The 26,341-nt window shown below is 47.8% G+C and overlaps 2 protein-coding genes across 2 annotated transcripts in view; one reads left to right on the top strand and one right to left on the bottom strand.

Moving 5' to 3' along the window:
* Window positions 1-12,849: 12,849 nt before the first annotated feature.
* On the top strand, window positions 12,850-13,755 carry ATOH7 (atonal bHLH transcription factor 7). Its single transcript, XM_062214803.1, has one exon. It carries the CDS (start codon window positions 12,850-12,852, stop codon window positions 13,306-13,308), a length of 459 nt encoding a protein of 152 aa, XP_062070787.1. The 3' UTR covers window positions 13,309-13,755.
* Window positions 13,756-23,815: 10,060 nt separating this feature from the next.
* The window catches only part of MYPN (myopalladin), an 89,648-nt gene continuing 87,122 nt past the window's right edge, over window positions 23,816-26,341 (bottom strand). The window contains exon 20 of the mRNA XM_062214825.1: window positions 23,816-25,685. Coding sequence (XP_062070809.1) covers window positions 25,516-25,685 — 170 coding nt within the window. The 3' untranslated portion in view covers window positions 23,816-25,515. The remainder of the gene's footprint in view (window positions 25,686-26,341) is intronic.

Genomic DNA, 26,341 nt, shown 5'->3' with positions numbered 1-26,341 from the left:
CTTCCCCTAGCCACATACCCATCATGCAGTTTCAACCATTATTAACACGTGAGCAATTTTGTTAATAAGTGTTCCCAAACTCCAGCCTTCTCTGCTCCACGCGTGGGTTCTTCTCTCAGCTGAGCATGCCTGGAAGGAGGAGACCTGGGTGTGGGGAACTCCTGGCCGCCTGTCTTCTCCTCCTCTCTTGAGGCCCTCAGCCTGAGAACATCTCGAGTGTCGCATTCTGTTATCCTTGATGGGGAAACACTCGGCGTCCTGGTGGCAGGCAGGACAAAAGGACAGCTGTGCCGGGCTGCACACAAATTAGGGCATCTTTGGAGGCTGTCCTCCAGTCCCCAATTAGTTTTTAGGAGAGCTTTAATTACGCCACCAACAGTCCTCACTTGAACAATCGCGGGGCGCTAGGCTGGGAGGGATGAGAGTGGCTAGATTTGCATAACCATTTACCCTAATTAGAATGTCAAAAGTTGGTGGTGAAGAGGCCTATCTGTGCTGTGACATAGGATCATTTTAATTTAGTCCAATTTCCCGTGATTACAACTGTCTTCCTCTTCGCACCTCCTGGCTTCTTTCCTTCCAGGTGATTTGTGGTAAAGGCAGAATGGACTCAGATAGGGACTCGCTGTTTTGCTTACCTGCTGGAAAAGCCCAAGAGGATTTTTCATCCCTTCATTCAAACCATGATTTTAGTTTCTTTCTAAACTTATGGTGGTGCGGATATTTAGACTTAGTGCTGGAAGCTTAGGCAAGCACTTCACTTTCAATCCTGAAGCCGGCTGTGTGTGTGTGTATGTGTGTGGATGAGGAGGTAGCATTATCTTCAGGTTGTCCTATTTAAAAAAAAAAAAAAAGTACCTTTAACTGTCACTTTTACAACACAAGGATTGGGATGATGGTAAGAGGTGCTCATTAATAGATAATATATTTAACACTGTGTTAAAGTTTCTATGACAAACACTATGGTCTTCAGGCTTTGGCAGGATGAAGGTGGCTGGGAATAGAGCTCGGGATCTCAACCACTCTGACCCATTAGAAACTGTTTAGGCACGCATCGGTGATTCCTGGGCCCGGCTGTGCAGCTCCATCCCCTGGTCCTGTTTTTCTGCCCTCATTCCCTTTGAGCAGCAGGAAGCCACCTATTTAATTAGTTGGGAGTGGCAGCGTCTGTAATCTCCTGGGGGTGGCTTCAGCACCAGGGCTGGATAAAAAGACAAATCCAACATGCTGGGCGTGGCTGGCCTCTCCCCTGCAACATATGGGGAACCCGCCACGCCTTCTTCAGCCCAAGTTCCAACATTAGTGGAGAGGCCTTCCCTGCTGGGAACACACCCTGCAAAGCCAAGGGCAGGTGGCGTCACTAGCAGAGGTCAAGGCGGTTCTTGGGCCAAACAGCATCTGGCGAACTATGCCAATTGGAAATCAATGGCCCTCCCTGGGTGGGTTTAATTTTCTGGCTATTTGAACAAAATTATAGGTCCTAATGGGCAGAGCAGAGCTCAGAGCATCCTCCCAGGATTGCTCGTTTCAACAAAGTATGATGTCTTTGTATCCCATTCACAAGTTGCACTGAAGAATCCACGTAGCAGAGATGGGTGCTGGAGCGTTGCTCTCATGCTGAACAAGATTAATGGGTAGGGTTGGCCACCACCTATCTGTAAGGCAGAATCCTCATTTCCCTAGGAGGCTTGAGTACATTTTCCCCTAATCTACAGTGTCAGCCAGGTCTCTTCTCGAGGATAAGGTGAATGGGTCCTCCTTTCTCTGGCAGATAACAAACTGCAGCGGCCTCTGGCTCACAAGTGTCCTCTCCAACCCCGGCTGACCATGTTGCTACTCCCTGTCTTGTTCTGTGGCCAAAGCTAGAGGTGCTTGACAAGCTGGCCAAGCGAAGTCTCCCTCCCAGCGTTTTCAAAAACTTAGTTGGAATAGTTGAGTGGGTGCAGGGACATCTTATAATGGTGTTCCAGGGCTAGGAGCAGCAGCTGCTAGGGTCCCAGGCTGTCATTCATTCCAGGCCTGCCAGAGAGCTGGTTGTTTAAGCTTCATTTGGTCTAGTATGTTTCCTATAAATCGCCTTTTGCTTAAATCAACCAAAGATTGGTTCTGTTTCCTTTTTTCTTTTTTGCTCCTGAAAGAATCTTAAGTGATACTGTTTCCCACCAAAAACTTGCAGAAAAAAAAGGAGTGAATGGTGAGTTTTGTACAGTAGGCTTGTGATGCTTGCACGTGGTTGAAGCTGAAACCTCAGGATTCTCACGGAAACATCCGCTTCCCCATAAAGGCTTCTGCACAGGTGCCAGGGGATCTGTCAGCTGAACCTGCTCCTCGGCTTGCTGATCACCTCCACACCTGGCAACTTGGGGCGACATGAGAGTGCTAATGCTGCAAATGCCAAAGGCCCATACATAGCAATGTCCACCTCTTCCCCTTTGTCTATGTAATGTCTTCAGCCATGAACAGAAATAAAGCCATGGCCATCATGCCTTCTTCCGTGATACTCATCCTTCCAGGCCACATTTGGGCATTGACTCAGACCAGAAAGGCGCTGATTGTTCTCTAGAAGGCTTCCTCTGAGGATCCAAATGTGAGACTGGGTCCATTTCTCTGTGACAGCTCTGAAGCTGGGGCAAAACCCCTGAACAAGAGATCAAAGTCTCTGTCCCAGCTCCCTCCAAAAGGGAGGCTCTTCAGAGGATGCCACCAAGGGCTGGGTAACTTTGCAGCAGAGCTAAAGACAGTTCAATTTCTTCTCTTCTCTGGCCAAGGAGTGTGTCCTGCCCCAGTGACTGACCACCATGCTCCCAGACAGCTGCCCTTGGCACACACATCCTCACTTATGTAGGAACTTAGCATCAGACGGGTTGTGCTAGTGTAGGATGGGCATTACATGATCCAGCAAAAGCTCTTCCAACTTTCCTGCAGTCTTCATGCTTCCATTAATGAATTAGTAGTTATAACATTCTCACAGAGCACCCCCTCTGGAAGACTCCTGTGCGTTGCATTTATCTCCTTTTCTCTCCACCCTTCTCTTCAACACTCAAGGCACTGGAATCAGGCTGTGGGGAAGCAGCCGGGGGTTATCTGCAGGCAGGTCCTGTGGGTGTGAGAGCCAGGGCTGTAGAGAGCATGAGCTCTGTGAAGAGAGCTGAGTTCAAATGGAACCACCATGTTGCTCAGTTTAACCAGGCTTCAAATGGCAATCTCTGCTTAGGGGCTCTTGTGAGGGTAGAATCAAGACTTGGTAAGCATTTGGTGATTTCTGAAGGTGTTAAATTTTTTAAAGATTTATTTATTTGAAAGGCAGAGTTATAGAGGCAGAGGCAGAGAGGGGTCTTCCATCTGCTTGTTCACTCCCCAAATGGCCACAACAGCTGGAGCTGTGCTGATCCGAAGCCAGGAGCCAGGAGCCTTTTCCAGGTCTCCCACGTAGGTACAGGGGCCCAGGCACTTGGGTTATCTTGTACTGCTTTCCCAGGTCATAGCTGGGAGCTGGATTGGAAGGGGAGAAGCCAGGACTCGAACTGGCGCCCACATGGGATGCCGGTGCTGCAGGTCAGGGCCTTAACCCACTGTGCCATGGCTCTGGCCCCACAAGTGTTAAATTTCTTATAGTGAGGAAGGTCAGGCTGAATAACTTTAATCAACTAGGCAGCAAATATGTATTTATTGAACACTCAAGCAAGAATGTCTAGTATCTAAAATTTTCTCCTTCCCCAAAAGAAGCTATAACCTATTTGGTGAAATGAGACCTAAACTTACAAGAAGACAGCAACAATACCAGTTTAAAATTTTCATGAGGGGGCAGAGACTTTTGTAGTGTGTCCGGCACTCTCTGGTGCCTAGAATAGCAACTCACTCACAGTAAGTTCAATAAGCATTTGTTAAATAAATGAAGAAATGAAAATGGGTTTGAAACAATGAAATGGGGGGCCAGCACTGTGGCACAGCAGGAAAAGCCGCTGCCTACAACTGGTATCCCATAGGAGTGCTAGTTCAAATCCCTACTGCTCCACTTCCAGTCTGGCTCCCTGTTTATGTGCCTGGGACAGCAGCAGGAGATGGTCTAAGTGCTGGGGCCCCTGCCACCCTCATGGGAGTCCCAGATGGAGTTCTAGTCTCCTGGCTTTGGCCTGGACCAGCCCTGACCATTGCAGCCATTTAGGGCAGTGAACCAGCTAATGGAAAATCTGTCTCTGTAACTCTAGATTTCAAACAGATAAATATTAAAAAAAAATGAAATAATTTGGCAGATTACTGCCAAATAAATAGAAAAGAATCTGTATTCAAAGTTCCCAACATTAAAATATTTATTTATTTATTTGAAAGACAAATTTATAGAGAGGCAGAGAGAGAGAGAGAGGTCTTCTATCCAATGGTTCACTCCCCAAATGACTGGAGCTGCACTGATCTGAATCCAGGAGCCAAGAGTTTCTTACAGGTCTCCCACATGGGTGCAAAGGCCCAAGGACTCAGGCCATCTTCTGCTGCCTTCCTAGGCCATAGCAGAGAGCTGGACCGGAAGTGGAGCAGCTGGGACCTGACCCGGTACCCATATGGGATGCCTGAACTGCAAGCGGCAGCTTTACCCATTATGCACAATACCCCAGTTCCTAACTTTTAAAAAGTTTTATTTATCTGAAAGGCAGAGAGATAAACACATGAGAGATCTCCCATTTGCTAGTTCACTCCCTCAAATGCCCGTAACAGCCAGGTCTGGACCAGTTCAAATCCAGGAGCTGGGAACTCCATCTAGTTCTCCCACATGAGTGGCAGGGACCTATGTGCTTGAGCCATCACCTGCTGCATGCCAGGGTGCACAATAGCAGGAAGTTGGAATCAGGAGCAGAGCTGGGACTCAAATCCAGGCACCCCATCTGATACGGAATGGGGACGTCTCGAGTGGTCGTAACTGCTGTGCCAAAAACCTTCCCTGACTCCTAATTTTGGACTCCACTTCGAGGAAGCATAGGATTCTGATGGTCGGCCAGCCGTGGTCTCTTTTTACTGCCCTACCCCTCTCTGGAGGTCAGCAGGGAGCTGGGGCAGAGCAGGGAGAGTAAGAGACAAGAACAATAGCAAGGAAGGATGACAACACAACCCCAGAATCAGAGGATTCGCGTGTCTGGACATTGAGCACAACTTGTTCAGCCCAGCTGCTGAAACTGCACAAGAAAACAAAAAAAGCAACACCAACCATCACAAACAGAAGGCTGGGAGCTTCCCCCTGGGGCAGGCAGCCGGCATCAGCCACACAGCACTGGCTTGGGCCTGTGAAGCCTCTGCCGTTGACTCTGAGCTGACTCAGGCACTGCCTGAAACCCAAAACATAATGAGAGCCACCCTTTGGGGGACGTCAGCCACCTGCTCACAGCAAAACAGCGGATGCCACAATTTCAGACCAGAAACAAAAGCAGCAGCTCTGTGGCCGTGGCTTTTAGAGGACACATTTCTGCCCAGAAGAGGCTGTTGGCCGGAGGAAAGAGAGTTGGGTTGCTGGGGGAGCTACTTTTTCTTCTCCTTTCCTCCTTTCCCTCGTTTCTCTCAACACCATTTCTTTAGTATCTACTATGTGCTAAACACAATTCTAGGTGCTGGGAACACAGCGAGGAGCAGTCCAGAGGCAGGCCCCAAATTCCTGGAGTTTGAAAACAAACTGCTAAGGAAATAAAACAGGTAGCACAGGAGCTGAATGACAGAAGAGAGCTGGCTAGGGAGGCTGGGGGCAGAGGGAGCACCCAGTGGAGAAGCCCAAGCTGGAAGTGAACCTAGGCGATGGGGGGGGGGGGGGAGGGGCAGCAGTAAGAGGTGACCTCAGAGAGATGAGGCCACCAGCCCAGATCCTTCTTCCCCCAAAGTACACTGTTCCTTCCTTACTCTCAGCTCCTGATGGTACTAATTGTGTACAGCCTTGTCCCCAGGTCAGGCCACCAGCTTTTGTCACCCACTCCCATCAGAAAAGCATCAGTGAATTTGGACATGTAAATATATGCATTTATATTTTGTGTATTATAATACACACCCCAAGATAGAAATTAAAAGGATGAGGTAGGGGCTGATGTGGTTCAGTGAGCTAAGCTGCCACTTACAACACCAGCATTCCATGTCAGAGAAATGGTTAAAGTCCTGGCTGAATTCTAACGGGCTAAAGAATATTTTACCCTTGGTGTTGCCTGGCACAGGTGGAAATGGTAACTACTGTCTAAGAGATAAAATTTCTTTCTTCTTAAAAAAAGACTTATGGGGACCGGCACTGTGGCGGAGGGGTAAATCCGCTGCCAGCAATGTCAGCATCCCGTGTGGGCATCAGTTTGAGTCCAGGTTGCTCCACTTCCAATCCAGCTCCTTGCTAATGAGCCTGAGAAAGCAGCGGAATATAGCCCTAGTACTTGGGTACTTGCATCCATGGGGGAGACCCAGATGCAGCTCCTGGCTTCAGTCTGGCCCAGCTCTGGGCATTGTAGCCATTTGGGGAGTGAACCCAAGGGATAGAAGATTGACTCTCTGTCTCTCTCCATAACTCTGCATTTCAAATAAGGTAAATAAATCTTAAATAACATTAAAAAAATTATTTGAAAACAGAGAGAAAGAGGGAGATATTTCCTCCACTGGTTCACTGCCCAAATAGTTGCAACAGCCAGGAGCCAGGAGCTCCATCCTGGTACCCCCACATGGGTGGCAGGGACTTGGCCTGTCCTCTGCTGCTTTCCCAGGCTCATTAGTGGGAAGCTGGATCAGAAGCAGAGCAGCCAGGACTTGTACTGGTGCTCCGGTATGGGATGCCAGTGCCATAAGTGTCTGCTTAACCAGCTGTGCTGTAACGCCAGCCCTTAAGAGATTAAATATCTAATCCTCGACTCAAGACACTGGGGCCCTGGTGTGTAGAGGTCGCCAGAGGGAGGCAGGGATAAGACTTTTGGCTTTACTGTGGCCTTCATGAAGTAGCTCTTGTTTCAGCTGGGATCCAACCAGGAGAACAGGACCACCTAAGTGTGATGGCAGAAGGTATTTGTTATGAGCATGAGGCCTTAGACAATCAGAAGAAGTATTAGGGATGTAAAGGTGCAAAAACAGATTGTCAGCGGACAGGAGAAGTCACCAGCAGCGCTGGCGTGGGTCATGGTGACAGAGCCCTGCAAGGTGGGGCAGCACATGGGTATAGACAGAACAGTGTCCCCCTGGGCCCCTGCATCTCCGTGTCTGTGCTCATGGCCTGTGGCCTACGGTTCTCTTCAGAGTGTGGTGGCTTGGCTTCTGCCTCCCAAGGCTCACACGGGTTCAAACTCAGATCTGGAGCTACACAGGGAAGGGCATTCTGAGAAGTGGCCCTTCTGCAGAACAGTCTAGCACATCCTTAAGCCTGGTTCTGCACTTATGAGTCAACAGCACGACAACCAATTTGTCCTCTCAAATGCCTCAGTGCCGGGAAGGGAGGGTCTCGAGTGGTACCTGCAAATATTTCAACCCTGGGAAAATAGGGCATCCTCTGAAAATCACACTTTTAAGCATGCAACCACAACTACAAAACTGAATCTCAGACTCTAATGAAACCGCTAACCCTACTGCCCAGAAAGGCTTCCTCCGAGAGCTCCTGGGGCTCTGTCTTTGACATTTCAACATCAGCTTGCTTCAATACCAAAGGAAGATGAATTCCTTTGAATTTATTGTTCTCTCCTGTCTTTGATTACCCCATAGTATAAGTGCTAAAGGGCAAGACAAAGAAAAAAGAAGCAGAAGGAGTGGGTGGTTATTCCAGCCCCTGGGTTACAACGGGCTGTTTGTTTAAACAGGTACCTACATTGCATTTAATAATACGCCAGCCATAAATCTAAGTGCTTTACAAAGAATAACTAGCTTAATCCTGCCCTAGGAGATTGATTCTATTGTTGCCCCTGCTTTCTAGATAAGGTAAGAGGCACAGAGAGGTGAAGCAAGTTGCCCTAGGTCACACAGCTGGGATTCACATCATGATTTTACTGGAGCTTTACATGTAAAAGGTTCAAAAATGATTCCTGACACTCAAAAGCTGCAGAAACTGAATTCATTGTCATTGTCATTTGTAAAAAACTATCCAGAACACCAGCTGTCATTTAAAGGGTTTCTTTCTTAGAGGCCAATGTCCTTGACAGGAACAGGTCATTTAAAACCACTCCTGCCTGTGAGGTGGGATGGAGGAATAGAAGTGATTTTCACGAGAGCACGCAGCTTGGTTGGAAGGTGGCAGATCCAACACTCAAAACTGACGCCAAAGACTCCGAAATGGTTCCCCCTGGGCCACCCCACACCCCTGCCCCGCTGGCCCTGCTGCTGAGGGAGAGTCTAAGATCCACTGGCCAAGAGTGAGGCAGAGTTTGGTTAGAAAGATCAGACAGCTGAGCTGAGCCAGAGTCCTTGAGTGTGTGCTGACTGCAGGTTGGAGCATCTCCCGGGGCTCTTTGGAGAACCTGTGCTTTCTAGTGAGTAATCACTTCTGGGGTCTGGGACCGGACCTCCTGGGGCTCGCCATTGTCACTTTTCTGCAGATGCCATTATTAGTCTCTGTCCCTTAGTTTCTGCACCTTTGGGAAGCAGGGAGCAAAGGAATATTCTTGGCCTCTCTCTTTCTCTCTCTAAATGCTTACTTGTAAATTCTTTTAGGGTTATTTCCCCTCTAATAGCCAGAAAGCATATTATAAAATATGGGAACTCTTCTAACTCCTTCCATTCTCTGGTCTTTATCAGCGTGACACTCACTGGGACTCCTTTGTCTTTTGTGGGCTTACCTCTCCGGCTTTCTGGGACCCAGGGTCCCTAACTGCTCCCTGCTATGTTAGAAAGCTCCAGTTTTCTTTTCCCAGATTTTCTCTACAAATCTCAGAATGGACATTTTCCACCAAGTGCTTTGCTCTTTAATTGTGTGGCTTTTTGGAGACTCTCCTATTTAAAAATTAAATATGATTTTGCATAGTAAAAGACTGTTTACTAAACCTATTCTACAGCTCTTATGTAATAAGTTCCAGCCATTGGTCTTTAATGTCTAACACTAAACTTCTCTGATTTTTCTATGGCTTCTACAGGTGCAAGTTTCTTCTCTCTCACCCCTACTCCCAACTCCCTGTCTCCACATCCCAGTTTTGATTTCTGGCCATATAGTAACAAAAGACAGAAGTGACAAAAATTTAATGTAAGATCTTAGTTGGCATTTACTCTCAATTCCAAAACCAGGCAGCCCTCTGAACCAGAAGAGGCTCAAAGAGCCCTGGCTAGTAATGTGGTCATGCAATAGTCAGGAGTGGAGAATGGAGGGAGGGATGCAGCTCACTGGTAACAGCATTTGCCTTGCTTGAATCAGTTGGCCGCCTACAAGTGACTAACACTCAGCTGCTACAACTAAACTGAAACTCAGCCATTTGTTAACAGGCGCATACGCCTGGGCTAGTTTCATTTAGTATGACTGACTCCATATTTACTTTGTTCTATTGGGCCTAGAAAGAATCCTGGTCCAAAGCAATCACCCCTTACAAAATTTTCTTAAAGAGATTTATTATTTGAAAGGCAGAGTTATAGAGAGGCTGAGGCGGGGGGGGGGGGGGCAGGTCTTCCATGCACTGATTGACTCCCCAAATGGCCACAGCGGCCGGAGCTTCCTCTGGGTCTACCACAGGTGCAGGGTCTCCCGCGTGGGCCACTTTCTACTGCTTTCCCAGGCTATAGCAGAGAGCTGGATTGGAACTGGAGCAGCTGGGACCCAAACCGGCATCCATATGGGAGGCCAGCACTGCAGGCAGCGGCTTTACCTGCTACACCATAGCACCGTTCCTCCCCTTACAAATTTTGTTTAAGAACAGTAACTTCCAGTTTACCTGGAAGCATCACACTCTCAATATAGAAATATTATGGAAATTACTCTGGTATGCGTGTTCTGTGAGCCCAAATGGCTACAGATTTTTTTTTTTTTTGCTAAGAAGGAACCCATTCTACATTCAAAAAATGCAGCTAGCCATGTCCTCTGCATATGAGGGGATGCACATCCTTTGATGAGCTCATTCTGATCCTTGCCATTTATCTTACTGTTCCATTCATTCCATCTGGGTTACTGAGTACCTGGCATCTTTTAGGCACTGTGCTAGACACTAGGGTTATAAAATGTAAATAACACAGCCTTCTGTGTTTCTACTTCTAGTCCTATAATTCTATTAATGATATATCTGGCTCTGGGAAGTCAGTGGGGAATCTCTGTTACCCCACTGGCAAATGAGGGGTTTGTGTTGACCGATCACATAATTTCAAAGCTTTCAAAATCAATGGACATAGACTCCACATCTTGTCTTCATTTGTCATCAAATTGCTGAGTGCCTTTGAGCATGGTGTTCAGTCTCTGGCACAGCTTCCTTCTCCATAAAGTAAATGGAAGGTACTACAGCAGATGTGAGAAAGTGTTCAAGGAACTTTGTTAATCTCTCTAGGGGCAAGGGGGTTCTGTATTCAAGGTCTCGGAAATGCAGATGTCAATAGGTTTCTTTATTATGGGACTTCTCTGAAACTTTACACATCAATTTTGCTTCATGAGTTTCCAAGAAGATAGCAGGTATTCCCCAGAAGCATCTTTGTAGTATTAACACTGACTTTTAGAACATACTGAGGAAATAGCTTACTATAGGCCCTCAAGGGCCCCCTTTACTGTTGCAATGTTCTCTGTTCTTGGATCAATTTTGCATTTTAGATATCTGCTAGTGTATGTTCTAAAATAGCTGTGTTGTGTGCCCAGTGCTGTTTCCCTTTTTCTCTTCCAGTTAGGCTTTCGATGCCCTTGGTCCACAGGCTAAAATCTCTCCAACTCTGGGTACATGGCTTGCAAAAGCACACGTCTCATTAGCACTTTGGACAACAGTATCTAGAAAGAACCCACAGTCTATTTTGCAAAAAACACTCCACAGAGTAGCACAGAGGGAGCTCTGTGGGAAAGGGATGAGCTAAATGAACATGAGAAACAACTGCATGAATGGGGCAGTTTTCCATGAAAATTAAAAAAAAATATGATGTTTTGATGGCTACATAACAGTCTTTCCTGTCACAGGACTGAGCAGACTGTTAGGACTCAGAGTAACGGAGCTGAGTGGCTCCAGGCAAAAGTCTGTGTTCAACATCTGTCATGCTGAAGATCATTAATGTTCAATTGCATCCCATTGTCTTCATGTTATTCAACTTCATTTCATTGTCACTGCTTCAGCTGGGGGTTAATCAACTATTTATGGGAAGACAGGACTTGGAGTCAGGGCAGTCACAATGGGGCAACAGTCAGAGGCAGTGCGGGGGAAGCCAGTCACAGCGAGAAGACTCCTGATTGCTGAGAGCTTGTTGACAGTTTAATGAAATAAACATATCTGAGAATAATGTGCACATGTCCACATACCAAAAGGAACAAGAACTTGCTTCATCTTCCTGAAGAATCCAGAAATGATTCTGGATTGCACTTGCTTGGAGCTGGTTTCTTTAGCCCTGGGTTCCTCTTATGAGCAAGAAATAAGCTGAGATGAGAAAATCAAATGAATGGTTTTTCTTTATAAATCAGATCCTCATTATCAATAGTGGAAATCATGCTTCATTATTACTCTCGAGGACAGCTGCCACAACAACCAAGTTGTATGAAATACTTCAGCTTCACAAGGTGGACCAATGTCTTCCATTAGGAATGATTTTTTAAAGCCTTACACATTACTTACATGTTTGCACATATACGTGTGATTAGTTTTCTTTTTCAATGTTAAATAATTGGCTATCATCTCAATGTCCCACAAACATTTATGAAACTATGTCAGGAGAAATGAACTATAAGTATTGCCTAACTATTCAAGATCATGCAATCCAATTATATGGTTAGAATAATTAAAAGTTTTCTATCTATCCAGTAATATCTTTTGATATGTTAGAACAAATTATTTCACAAAAGAACCGCTAAACTATTTGCATAATAAAATTCCAGGTCTGCAACAGTAGTAGGACTGGCTAATTTGTCCCAATTTACTGAACAGCTAACATCAAAACGTCAACATATTAGATCAGCATTATGCAAAATCGACGCACTTCTCCACAAAGCTGCCTCTTCATACACTGAATCTTTATAAGTGTCTGGTATGCCGACTAATGCCCAAACCACTTCGTCTCACACAGGATTTCTAACCATTTGAAGCTGAGTTTTTTGATACGTAAGCTTCCCGCTGGTACGGGAAAAAGGTGCACCAAGCCCACCCCCCGCCCACTCCGCTATTCTTCTGGGGACAGCCAGGCCACTCCAGATGGTGCGTTAGTTAGTGCTGGCCTTGGCTCTGGAGAAACTTCAACAGACGAAGGCCGCACCGTCAGGATGCGGCTGTGGGTCGCCCCCGCCCCCCGCCGTTCCCAGGGCAGGAAGGTGCTGAGGTGGAAGCCGAGGGACGCCCGCCCACCTGCCACCACCTGTTCCCTCCTTTGGCCTCCGCTATAAATTCTCCTCCCTCCAAGAGCCACCCGGCACTCTCCGACGGCTACGGCGGTAACAGCGCCCGTTCCCTCTCTGAGCTTCGGGGGAGACTGCCCCTTCCCGAAGAGGAGGCCGGGGCCTGGCCCGAACCAGCCACACCCAACTGCTGCGGCGGGAAGGCCGCTGTCCGGCTTCCCGCCGGGGAGGAAGATGACCTTCTCCTGAGCATCTCCGTCTGCCCCACATTCGGGCCAGGGAAGAGGCGTCCACCGGCCGTCCTCACTGAGGACTGAGCGCCCGGGAGTTGTTTGTGTTCAGGACTCTGAGTTCGCCGGGCAGCGGCTCCCCCGAGCGGCCCTCGCGCAGAGGCCGAGTCCGAGCCGACGCGCCTCTCGCTCCCGGCGCCGGCGATGAAGTCCTGCAAGCCCAGCGGCCCGCCGGCGGGAGCGCGCGGCGCGTCCCCGTGCGCGGGCGGCGCGGAGTGCGCTCGCGCGTGCGCCGGCGCCGGGCGGCTGGAGAGCGCGGCGCGCAGGCGCCTGGCGGCCAACGCGCGCGAGCGGCGGCGCATGCAGGGGCTCAACACGGCCTTCGACCGGCTGCGCCGAGTGGTGCCGCAGTGGGGCCAGGACAAAAAGCTGTCCAAGTACGAGACCCTGCAGATGGCGCTGAGCTACATCATGGCGCTGACCCGCATCCTGGCCGAGGCCGAGCGGTTCGGCTCGGAGCGGGACTGGGTCAGTCTCCACTGTGAGCACTTGGGCCGCGACCGCTACCTGCCGCTGGCGGGCGCGAAGCTGCCGGGCGAGGGCGAGCCCTTCGGCCAGAGGCTCTTCGGTTTCCAGCCCGAGCCCTTCCGGATGCCCAGTTAGGCGCCTTCGGTGGCTCCGTGAACTCGCAGGAGGCGTCCGTTCGCACCCTCAGACCTACGGACACGATCGTCGTGTGGTCGGCTTCCCCCTGCTTCTCGGGTCCATTTCGTGAACGGAGCCGCGGACGATTTTGTGTGTGGAAATAACGCCCCCGCCCAGCCCCCTTCCTCAAACATGAGGAAAAACCAGGACTAAACTGCAGTGTCAGTCCTCAGAAATGCGTGAACTTGGAGAGTGCGTCCCGGTCCCGGGGCGGCCACAGTTGTCCGCTACTCGCGTGGGCTCGAGACAGAGCTGCGCTCCCGTCGTGCAAACGCGTTTGTGCTTGGTGCGCTGTGTGTGCCTGCATGCGTTAGACTCAGACTTGCTGTTGCTGTTGTAGAATACACGGGCGTGAGTGCTCTGTGTTTTTAAAAGCTATGTACACATTAAACTGTAGATTTTATAAAACGGAAACCAAAAACGTGGCTTGCTTTTTCCTGACAAGCACCCGGCAGGTTTTCTGATGGCGCTGAAGCCCAGTTTAGGTGAGTGCTTTTCTGAGTAAGGTTGCGGAATGCTGACATCTCATCCCACAGTTGGCAGACGTGCTGTGTTGTAGTAACTTTGGCAGAATAGACAAGCTGACGGAAGTACAAGTAATTTGGATATTTTCTGTGTCAATTTGGAAGATAGGTTTTTTTTTTTTCATGGTTATTTTTAAAAGATTAAATTGAAATAATAATTAGCTTTTAAATGAGGTACATGGTAGTACTTCAAAAAGTTCAGGAAATGAAATTAAAAGGTATGTTCATGTTGGTGCAAAAATTTTTGAAATCCTTGCAGATCACAGGTCTTCAAAAAGTTCATGGAAATGCATGTTATGAAAAACCAAAATAACTTCAATTCCATTTTCCATGAACCTTTTGAAATACCTGTATATATAGGAATAGATATATAATGCACTCCTGTATACACATACATTCGTATGTATAGACACACATTTTTAGGAATATATCTAAAACTAACAAATAAGGGTTTTCCTATTGGACAATAAGGGCTTCACTACCTTCAAGGCTAATCAAAACGGAGCAAAGTAATCCACTTGGTATTGATTGGAACAACGTTTGTAAATTTGTTCAGCCATATATGACTACACTGTACCATTAATGTAAGGTGTGCGCAGCTTGCTAGGCATTTGGGGGGAATGTCTTGCTCATAATTAGGAAAAGAAGCACTCTAAGATATCCATACACTTGGCATTTGTCACAGTCATTTTAAAAAAATGATTCTCGGCCGGCGCCGCGGTTCAGTAGGCTAATCCTCCGCCTTGCGGCGCCGGCACACCGGGTTCTAGTCCCGGTCGGGGTACCGATCCTGTCCCGGTTGCCCCTCTTCCAGGCCAGCTCTCTGCTGTGGCCAGGGAGTGCAGTGGAGGATGGCCCAAGTGCTTGGGCCCTGCACCCCATGGGAGACCAGGATAAGCACCTGGCTCCTGCCATCGGATCAGCGCAGTGCGCCGGTCGCAGGGGCCATTGGAGGGTGAACCAATGGCAAAAAGGAAGACCTTTCTCTCTGTCTCCCTCTACTGTCCACTCTGCCTGTCCAAAAAAAAAAAAAAAAAAAGAGAGATTCTCTAAACCCTTTTATTATGGATTCCAGAGCCTAACCTCAGACCCAGCTTCCTATTTGCAATTTATTTACAGAGAGACTCCATTACAATGTTTATTTTCTTAGTTATCCCCTATTATTCAAATCCATTTGGTTTGCAATAGGGAATGTGTCTTCCCCAGCCCACCCAGTAACACAAATTTGCACACGTATCTCCAGAAACCCACTGGGAGAGAGATGCTGGAATTCCCCTTTTCATCTCATATCTTAAAAGAAGCAGAAGACAGCTCAGGATTGTGCTTCCTCACTGGCAAGCAGAGGGTAAAATGCTTCATCTCTTGATTCTGATGACTCCCACGGAGTCCTATTTGGTCCAGCAGAGAGACAGCGTAGCTCTAGCTGGACCCCTCTCTGGCCACACTCCACTTTGCAGTGTGCGCTTGAGCTACAAGGCCACATTCAAGGCGTTTGCTCTACTCACCGCTGGGCACAAAGTCTACATAGTTAGACCTAAAAATCCTCATTACTAACACCGGAAAACTTGTAGAGTTTGAGATGAATAAAATCAGTCCCCTAAAAAAAAAATGGTGTGTTCATCAGAGAAGATCTCAAAAACAAATTAGGACCATAACTTATTTTTCATGTAGTATGTCACATCCTCCCTGTGGACGGTCAGTATGTAGTGAAGGTCAACATGGGATGAAATCAAATAATTAAAATGATCAGGCTCTAGTATCTCTTCTTCCCTAGCGTCACTCTCCAGAAAGAATGGGAATATGTTAAATATTATGCCTCTAGCTGTCTGCTTCTATGTTTAGGGAATTTATAGAAGCAACTTAAACTCTTCTCCTAAGCTTTCTATCCTACTTGGTGTGCTATTTTATTTCCCTGGAAGAGACTGGGGGAAAAGTAAATGATCAAATTAAATTTTTTTTTTTTTATTCTTAGACAACTTTACTCAGTGTGGAGGGCGGTGGCAGGGAGAGGTAGATTAAGGGCTGGCTGCTAGAGCGTGCTGGCTGCTTCCAAGTCCCACTCCTGGACTCCTGGAAGTATCGGTGGGGGAGGCGGGGGCGGGCTGGGGGCCTTCGTGGAGGAAGTAGGATGTAAATCTATTTTTATAAAACTCCTTAGCCAGCATGTTGGGAAGACCATCATGAATTAGGAACTGAGGTAAAGCAAGTGTAAAATCTTTATGAAGTCAAGATTTGTATATTACTGTATCTCATATGAGCATACTTCAGGAAGTTCATGGGAAAATTAGATTAACAAATAAGTTTATTTTTGTCCCCCAGAGTTTGAAATCCATACATAGTTTTTCATAGTACACATTTGCCATGAACTTTTTGAAATACTCTGAGTTTAGATTACCAAGCAATCTAAAAGTTGCTACAATATTTCTGGCTGAGCCAGGCTGAAGCCAAGGGTTGAACTCAATCTGGGTATCTCATGTGGGTTGCAGGGAGCCAACTACTTGAGTTATCACCTGTGGGACTTGAATTTGAACTCGAGACTTGAATTTGGACATTTAAAAAAAAAGAATTATTCATTTATTTGAAAGAGTTAAAGAGAGAGAGGGAAGAGAGAGAGTGGCCGGCGCCGCTGCTCACTAGGCTAATCCTCTGCCTGTGGCGGCGCCCATACTCCAGGTTCTAGTCTCAGTTGGGGCGCCAGTTTTGTCCCGGCTGCTCCTCTTCCAGTCCAGCTCTCTGCTGTGGCCCGGGAAGGCAGTGGAGGATGGCCCAAGTGCTTGGGCCCTGCACCCACCTGGGAGACCAGGGGGAAGCACCTGGCTCCTGGCTTTGGATTGGCACAGCATGCCGGCCGTATTGGCCATTTGGGGAGTGAACCAATGGAAGGAAGACCTTTCTCTCTGTCTCTCTCTCTCTCTCTAACTCTGCCTGTCAAAAAAAAAAAAAAAAACAAAAAACAAAAAAAAAAACCTTCCATCTGCTGGTTCATTTTCCAGATGATTGCAATGGCTGTAGCCAGGAGCTTCTTCCAGGACTCTCATGTGAGTGCACAGGCCCAAGTACATGGGCCATCCTCCACTGCTTTCCCAGATGCATTAGCAAGGGGCTAGATCGTGAGAGGAGCAGCCAGGACTTGAACTGGCATCTAGATAGGATGCTGGCAACGCAGGTGGTGACTTTACCTGCTACACCACAGTGCTGGCCCCAATTCGAGCTTTTTTTTTTTTTTTTTAGTCAGAGTTACACAAAGAGAGAGAAAGAGAAGTCTTCCATCCGCTGGTTCACTCCCCAGTTGGCCGCAACCGTCGGAGCTGCGCCAATTAGAAGCCAGGAGCCAGGTGCTTCTTCCCAGTCTCCCATGAGGGTGCAGAGGCCCAAGGACTTTGGCCATCTTCTACTGCTTTCCCAGGCCATAGCAAAGAGCTGGATCGGAAGTGGAACAAGCGGGTCCCAAACTGGTGCCCATATGGGATGCTGGTGCTTCAGGCCAGGGTGTTAACCCACTGCACCACAGTGCTGGCCCCAGGCATTTTTTAAAGCATTTTTATTCCTGTCCATCTTTATATCCCATTTTTAAATGTATTTATTTTCAGTTAGAATTCTACCAGATTTACTGACTATTTTACTGTACGTATTTATTCTTTTAAATATGAATTTTTAAACTTTTTTTTTTAAATTTAAGAGGCAGACAGACAGAATTCCCATCTGCTGATTCACTCCCCAAATGCCTGCAACAGCAGGATCTGCACTGGGCCAGGCTGAAGGTGGGAGCCTGGACCTCAATCCATGTCTCCCATTCGGGTGGCAGAGACCCGTACCCAAGTCCTCACTGCTGCCTCCCAGGGTCTGCAGCGGCAGGAAGCCGGAGTGAGGAGCTGGAGATGGGCATCAAACCCAGGTTCTCCGAGACAGGATGTGGGCATCTTAACTGCTAGGTCAACTGTCAGCCTCTTGAGGGATGTTTTGGTAAGACCAAAATTTAGCTAGCTTTCTGTTGCTCTAAAAATATTTTATCTGGGTTATAACTCATGGAGCAATTCATACACTTTGAATAATTTATAAAAGTCACTTTTAAGTGTCAAATATGCATGTACGTTAAGAAGTTAATCAGTTTTGGGTGGGCATTTGGTGCAGTGGTTAAGATATCTCTTGGGTCGCTCACTTACTGTATCAGAATGCTGGAGTTCCAGTCTCGGCTCCACTTCGATTCCAGCTTCCTGCTAATGTGCACCATGGGAGGCAGCAGGTAATGCTCAAGTATTTGGGCTCCGACCACCCGTGTAGGAGACTGGCATTGAGTTCCAGGCTCCTGGCTTCAACCTGGCTCAGTCCTGGCTGTCGTGAACAGTTGAGCAGTTGAGTGAAACAGTGGATGGAAGCTAGCTCTCTCTCTCTCTCCACTTTTCAAATAAAATGAAGAAAAAAATTTTATTTATTTATTTATTTTTTAACAGGCAGAGTGGACAGTGAGAGAGAGACAGAGAGAAAGGTCTCCCTTTTGCCGTTGGTTCACCCTCCAATGGCCGCTGCGGTAGGCGTGCTGCGGCCGGCGTACCGCGCTGATCCGATGGCAGGAGCCAGGTGCTTCTCCTGGTCTCCCATGGGGTGCAGGGCCCAAGCACTTGGGCCATCCTCCATTGCACTCCCTAGCCACAGCAGAGAGCTGGCCTGGAAGAGGGGCAACCGGGACAGGATCGGTGCCCCAACTGGGACTAGAACCCAGTGTGCCGGCGCCACAAGGCGGAGGATTAGCCTAGTGAGCCGCGGCGCCGGCCAAAATGAAGAAAAATTTAACAAAAACTTAAAATATTTGGTCAGTCACCACCCAAACAGAGAAACTAGAATTCTTCCCTGTGTTTTAATGAAAAATGAAGAAAAGAAACCCACATTTATTTCAGCCCTAAAAATTTATCTTCAAATAATGTTGAACTATTTTAATCATTATTATGGAGGAAACATTTTCTGTTCACTTCCATGTGGTCAGAATCTTGCAAGTCAGTGCTTCTGTGCCTCTCCAGCATCGTTTCTTTGTGCTTACTCTCAGCACTCAAGCACAATTCTCAGAGGACTGAAAAGTGTACCTTCTGTCTCCTGCAGTTTCAAGGCTATCGCTCTTCGGGTTTGGAGTAGCCATTATTTGCGTATTAACACAGGTGGCTTGTTTATGCTTGTTTATGGTTCTGTTATACCAACTATACTACCTAATTAGACAGAAATAAAAGGCAAACATTTTTAACAAATATGCAATTTTTGTTTTGCACTGCACAGATTTTTAAAGACACGATACTAGCAACTTTCTAAGCATACTGATGACCCTGGCATTGTCAAAGTTGAGAAGATGCTAGGTGTTCTTCAAACAGTGCTTCAGTAATTAACTTTCTGAACTATTGATTGATCCCCTTAAAACAAGAACAGGGCCGGCGCCATGGCTCACTTGGCTAATCCTCCGCCTGCGACGCCGGTACCCCGCATTCTAGTCCCGGTCGGGGCGCCGGTTCTGTCCCGGTCACTCCTCTTCCAATCCAGCTCTCTGCTGTGGCCTGGGAGGGCAGCGGAGGATGGCCCAAGTGCTTGGGCCCTGCATCCGCATGGGAGACCAGGAGGAAGCACCTGGCTCCTGGCTTCGGATCAGCGCAGAGCCAGCCGTAGCGGCCATTTGGGGAGTGAACCAACGGAAGGAAGACCTTTCTCTCTGTCTCTCCCTCACTGTCTATAACGCTATCTGCTAAAAAAAAAAAAAAGCTATCTGTGTTTCTGTGTTAAAAAGAACTTGAACAGATCCTATGGAAATCTAGGTAACTGTGCATCTTTCTGGTAAGGCATAACGATTTTCAACTCCATCACTCGTGGAAATACTTTGAGTGCAGGTTACTCAAGGACCCTACAGGGACCTTGAATAAAGGCCGCAGATTCTCTGGCAGCTTTGAGCTTACAACAACTTATAAATAGCCATACACAAATGGACTCAAGATTCCAGCTTGGGAGCTACTTTGGGAGTGTGTGAGGGAGGGGAGAAAACGAAGAGCCTGTCATCCAAAGATCATTTTGGGTGTCTGACTCAGTTTCCTGTATCTCCTCTGACAACCTGATTTTTTTCCCCCAATTCTACCAGCAAGCCTATCAATCACAGCTGATAGGAGTGAGAAAACAGGTGCTTGAAAAATGCAGCGCCTCTGTTAAGTTGGCAGTCTCCGGGCATTTCGGATGTTTAGCTCCACTGCATGCTTCCCAACACCCTGCCAAGATGTGTGGAAATGGAGTTAGGTCATTGTGGGGCGCGAAGCCCGCTGGCAGGCCTTGGGGAAAGGGTGAGATGGGACAAGCTACAGCAGTGAGATGGTAGAACACGGGGAACATGTGGCCTGCAGGGAAAAACACGGAACGGGAGCTCCACGCACAAGGGACTGTGGGCACTGTAACTGACACAGCACAGAGAGGAGGAGGCAGTCATTTTTCTTCTCTTCTTGTTGGGACACTAACCAATCTAGTATAATAGGTACGGTAATACAGTTAAGAATTAGGTGGGCTTTTCTGGATTCCCTTGAGAATCTAGCACCAGATGACACATGTACAAGGAAATAAGCAAGTATAAATAACCAATTTACAAGTGGACATTTGGAGGGCAACCCATGTATCCTTTGAAGATCATTCAAATGAACCTATTCTTTCAAAAGTCAGCTTTTGACTCCTCCAGGAGTTGTTCTCCATGGGACGTGCCATTCAGAGCTCCGTTCTAGTCCTGCCGGGCTCTTGACCATGTAGTTTCTCATTGGATGCCTCCCAAAGTTAAGAGATGAGCACAAGGAGAAGGGTGCATTTAAACCAGTTCCACTATTTGGAAATCCTGACAAAACTCTTATTTTGGTGAAGAAAACTGTCTCAAAAAGGCAGCTGGGTTCGAATAGTGCATTTCCTTCTTCATTTTCCCTCTCAGTCCCAAAGCCACGACTACCCAAGTGATGACAAGCCACTCAGTTGCTTGGAGAGAAGGGTGTTGAGGAAACTTGCATTTTTTTTTTTTTGTAAACAGAAGGAACAGGCAAACTGCATCCAGTTTCCCTCTTTCCCTGGTCCAGTTTTGCAGTTTCTGAGCATCCCCTGGGGGCTTCATGAATGTTGTCCATCTATTGAGTGCAGCATAAAATAGTGAGGTCTAACAAAGCCAATGGACTTATTTGTATTTTGCAGGCATGCACAGTGCGGCAGTCAGGAAGGTTACATTCTTCATGGAGGCCAACAACGGAGCTTCACTTAAAGCCAGCTGCATCTCTTTGGATGTTTCTGGGTAAGTTCTGTGATCAAATCATGGCTATAGAATAACTTTTCAACCATGGCCATGTGCTGGAATCACCTAGAAGCTTGAAAAACTGCTGATGCCTATGTCACAGCCACAGCGCTTATGACTTAATTGATTTGGGGTGTGGCCTATGTCGAGACTTTTAAAAGGCTACCTGAGGCCGGCGCCATGGCTCAACAGGCTAATCCTCCGCCTTGCGGCGCCGGCACAACGGGTTCTAGTCCCGGTCGCGGCGCCAGATTCTATCCCGGTTGCCCCTCTTCCAGGCCAGCTCTCTGCTATGGCCCGGGAGTGCAGTGGAGGATGGCCCAAGTGCTTGGGCCCTGCACCCCATGGGAGACCAGGAGAAGCACCTGGCTCCTGGCTTTGGATCAGCGCGGTGCGCCAGCCGCAGCGCGCCAGCCGCAGCACGCCAGCCGCAGCAGCCATTGGAGGGTGAACCAACGGCAAAAGGAAGACCTTTCTCTCTGCCTCTCTCTCTCAGTGTCCACTCTGCCTGTCAAAAAAAAAAAAAAAAAAAAAAAGCTACCTGGAAGGCGGCCGGCGCTGTGGCTCACTTGGTTATCCTCTGCCTGTGGTCCCAGCATCCCATAAGGGCACCGGGTTCTAGTCCCCATTGCTCCTCTTCCAGTCCAGCTCTCTGCTGTGGCCCGGGAAGGCAGTGGAGGATGGCCCAAGTGCTTAGGCACCTGCACCTGCATAGAAGACCAGGAGGAAGCACCTGGCTCCTGGCTTTGGAATGGCACAGCGCCGGCTGTAGCGGCCATTTGGGGGGGGGGGTGAACCAATGGAAGGAAGACCTCTCTCTATATCTATATCTATATCTATATCTATATCTATATCTATATCTATATCTATATCTATATCTATCTATATACCTGTCAGAAAAAAAAAAAGCTACCTGGGAGATTCTAATGTGGTGCTGAGGTTTATAGAGGCATACCTATGTCCATGGAGTTCAAAACGCAATTCAGATCAGTTAAGATTTACTGAGTGCCTACTCTGTATAAGGCGTAAAGGCAACAGTCTATACCAACAAGGAGTAAAGCCTAGTGCAAGCAAGAGTGGGCTTGTGCAAGCGCAGGGGCAGGCAGGTGGATAGAGACTGTGTTCTGTATAAAATGTGATTTGCAGTAATCTTCTCTTCCTCAAGACCCAAGATATTTGTTATGAGGTTTCAAAGAAAATACAGTTTTATTTGGTTGGAGTGTGTATTTCAGAGAGGCAGTGGCATTCAAGATGGACTTTAGGGAACAGATGAGAGCTCCATAGGTGGAGACTGGGGAGTGAGCCTTTCAGGGGGAGGCAGAAGAGTAGCTGGAAACCAGGGGCCTGTGTGAGGGCTACTGCGTGCTGGATGTCCTTCTTAGTTGTGAGTGGAAAGCTTTGGGGTCATATTGGCATGAGTCTGAACACCCCAGAGCAGAACAGCAGGTGCCCCAGGTGGTTCCAGCTAGCAGTGGTGGTTGACCACTGGATGATAACAGTTCTGGGGGAGGAATGATTGATGCTGAGACCTGAGGGGCAGTGGAGGGAAGGGAAGAGCAGGGCTAGAGGCAGGAAGAGCAGTTGGAAGTCAGTTATGGCTGATGTCAGAGGATTGAGGGAAATGAAGACAGTAATGGAAGTCTGACCTTCGGAGTTTGCAGGGGAATGGAAAGGAAGGCCTGTCTTAGAGCCGTGGGCCATACTGAGCATGCACAGGACGTACGGACTGGGTAGAGGAAGCAAGAAAGGCCTTGCACGCTTCTTATTTGGGTGATGAGGAATGTGGAATCATTCCCCCAGGCTGATGAATGGTGCATGGAGGGGAGATAATGAATCTGATTTTGGACGTATCCTGAACAAATTCTGGATTCAAACATTTCTTTTTCAAATATCCCCCGCTGTAATTGAATCCTGATAGGATCCTTAAAGCAGGGCGCTGATTTGTTTAGTGCAGGGGTCCTCAACAAAAAAGAATTCTGTTTCTCAAGGAAGGTAGGAGCGTCTGGGGCCACTTTGGGTAGCCACAGTTTAGGGAAGGGCTGCTACTGGCAACTAGCAGGTAGGCCAGGGATGCTGTTGGATATCCTGCAATATCCAGGACAGCCCTCCCCTGCCCCCGCAAACAACAAAGAATTATCCAGCCCAAAATGTCAATAGTGCGAGGTTCAGAAACCTGCTACAACACAACCCGGCGGTTCACATTTAGCTTTGGATTTGTTGTATTTTGGGTGAGATGGCACCACCTAATGGCTAGGAATAGTATTTTATCCTAATTCTCTTAAACACTAAAATTAGACAACAGATAAAAAACATTCAGAAACTTGAGACAAATGGAGATAAAGAATATGTTTTCAAGAATATGTGGGACAGCTGTGTATGATTGACATAAGTAAGTGTGATCGGAAGGTGATCTGTGCAATCCAGAAGCAATTCTGGTGTTAGAAGGTGCTGGGTTATAAGACATTTCACAATAGAAATTAACACAGGACAAAACCCATTTTATAGACTACCTTTCATATGTAATACATTTTATCCCACTACAGAAGCCTTCGTTTCACTGCTTTTACTGAATACATCAGAAAGGAAACAAGATCTAATAATTTTGTTGAATAATGGACTGAAAACTTTATTTCTTAATGATATACAACCTATGGCATTTTGTTTAATTAAGAAACAAAGATTGAAAACAGGTTAAAAAGATTTTGCAAGTTAGGAAAAAAAATAACATGAACAGCCCGAGAAACATCTCTTTGCCAAAGAATGGGTTTTTGCCTCCCGAAGCAGCATTCTACGTGCCTTGGGTATACCTCCCACTGGGCTGCGCACCCTCTCTGGGTGGGGACTGCGTCTCACTCTTGTCCTTGTGTTGCCCACAGTAGGTAGCATAGAATCTTACACAGAGCAGACACACAAAGGATTGTTTGAGTGAATGAATTTATTTTTGTACTGGAAATCCTTGCCTTGAAGCGAAGAAAGTTTCAAGCCCTTCTAAGCAATGACTATTTCTATCTAAATCACTTGAATAAGGTGCCAGCTGAGGGTGCCTGGCACAGAAAACACCAGAAGGTGGAGCACAGGGAGTTGGCAAAAGATCCCTCTGTTCACTTCCCTGCTGAGCCCAGAGCAGACTCGCTGTGCTGCCCGTCCCCAGGGCAGTCCTTGGACCGGGGTGTGAGCTGCAGATTCCTCTACCTAACATAAGATGCACTCATCGGCAAACATTTCTCAAATGCCTATTTCCTGCTAGGTACTCCTCCAGGTACTAAGAATCTAGCATTGAACTTGGATCTAAAAATTCCTTAGGTTGAGAGGCAGGTTTTGAATAGGTGCATTAGCATAAAGATGCAAAGTCCCCTTCCACTCACTTTCTCATAGTTCCTATGCAGGCAGTGCAACCTGAGGGGTGATCTCAGAGCGATTCACAGCTATTAAAGACCTCTCCCGCTGCACCTGCTGCTCTGCTGTGGCGAGAGCTTCCCTCCTCCCCATCCCCCCAAACTTCCTCTCTTTGTGCCTCTTGCTTCCTCACTGCCTCGTAGGCTTCCACACTCTTTGGGGGGGGGGGAGTCTGTGGGGTTGGTATCTTATGAATAAATGATGATGAATCTTGCACATTTTTCAAGTGGCAATTGAAGGTAGTAGTTTTTAAAGTGACTCCTAGGAGATTTCCTCCCGATTGGTTTTTTAACTACCCTTTAGCTCTAGCATTTGGGATATGTAAAGGCAGAAAGAAGAAAAACCAGTCACCAGGCAAAAGAAAATGGTGCAGACAGGCCCAGGGCAGGCGTCCACCGGATAAGTGCTGTGTGCAATAGTGAGTGTTTCAGTGAATTGGGGGCATCTCAGGCACATTTTGGCACCTTACCATGTGGCTCAGTTACACTCAGCACGTGCAAATTAAAAAGTGTTTCTCCACATCTGTGTGCTGTGAATGCTAAGTAGAGGCTGACTGAATGAATTTGCCAAACCTCCTACTGGGGATATAATGCATGAAGGGTGGTGGGGTGGCCTCTCTCCCCCTCCTTTCATTTGGTAGGTAAAGGCCAAGGTCACTACTGTCTAACTCCTCTCAGCCCAGGCATGTGGCCCCTAATTGCTCCCGGTAGGGCCGAAGCATCCCCCCCACCACAAGAGGCAGGGGCTCTGCTAGCTCTCCCCGGAGCAGTGGATGGCAGCTGCGGCATCTTTGGTTGGTCTGCGTTGTCTTCTCAGAGCCCTGGGTCTCTCCCCAGCTGGCTCATTCAGCGTGCTCTTTGCCACAGGTCCAGCAGGGTGGGGACTCACTCAAACCCAGGTGAGTTGGAAACAGCCGCAGGCTTGTCCTCCTCCTCCCCTTACGCAGCAGGCACCCAGACGTTCTTAGAGTTCATCACTCTCCACTACACTCCGCGAGGAGCACGAGTACACCATTGTGCTTTCCAGGGAGGAAAAGGCAGAAAAAATGTCAAGTCCTTTACCAGTGAGAGAGCCATAGCGACTGCCACTGGGCCGGATGGACATGGGCGGGGGGATCTGCTGGTGCCACTGAGCTGGAAAATGGACCCAAAAGCATGTTATGATCAAAGGGAACACAGGCTAGCAGGTGCATCAGACATGCATGCTGTCCTCAATCCAAATTTTTCCAAACTCTGCTGCGGTCCTTGCCACTGTCTGATTCAGACACCATCAAGTGCCCTTGTGATTTGGCTTCTTGTAATTCCTACTACTGGAAGCCCTCCTCTGGAGGAGAGCTGAGCCTAGTGTGTCCATTGCTCAGGCAAGTAGGAAGTGTGGTGATGGACAGGAAACTTAACTCTTGCCTGTCTTCATCCCCTCCCAACCCCGGCCCTAGTCCCAACTGAGGAAACAGCGCCTCCTGCTGTTGGTGCTGCAGAATCAGGACAGGAGCCTGGGCAGATGAGCCAGGACAAACTGACTTGGAAACTCAGCCACTGGACCTGGAATTCTCCACTCCAGGACCAGTTGGTGCTGAGTTGCTCAGTAGGAGACCTCCTGCCTCCTGCCAGGGTGAATTGTGGGAAACGGTTAAGGACTTAGCCTGGGTGAAGATACACATCACTGCTTCCTCTCCCCTGGATGCTTCCAGCCTCCGTCCCAGCTGAATTTCAAGTCCAGGAAGAAGGGGGAATAATCAGAAAGCTGTGTATTTCCTCCAAAAACTACACCTAGGGAAAAGGGCAGGCAA

This window comes from Lepus europaeus, chromosome 17 (assembly GCF_033115175.1).
Source record: "Lepus europaeus isolate LE1 chromosome 17, mLepTim1.pri, whole genome shotgun sequence".
In the NCBI taxonomy this organism is placed as follows: domain Eukaryota; kingdom Metazoa; phylum Chordata; class Mammalia; order Lagomorpha; family Leporidae; genus Lepus; species Lepus europaeus.
Note: the sequence above shows the minus strand (reverse complement) of the source record. Positions and strands in the feature narration are given on the sequence as shown.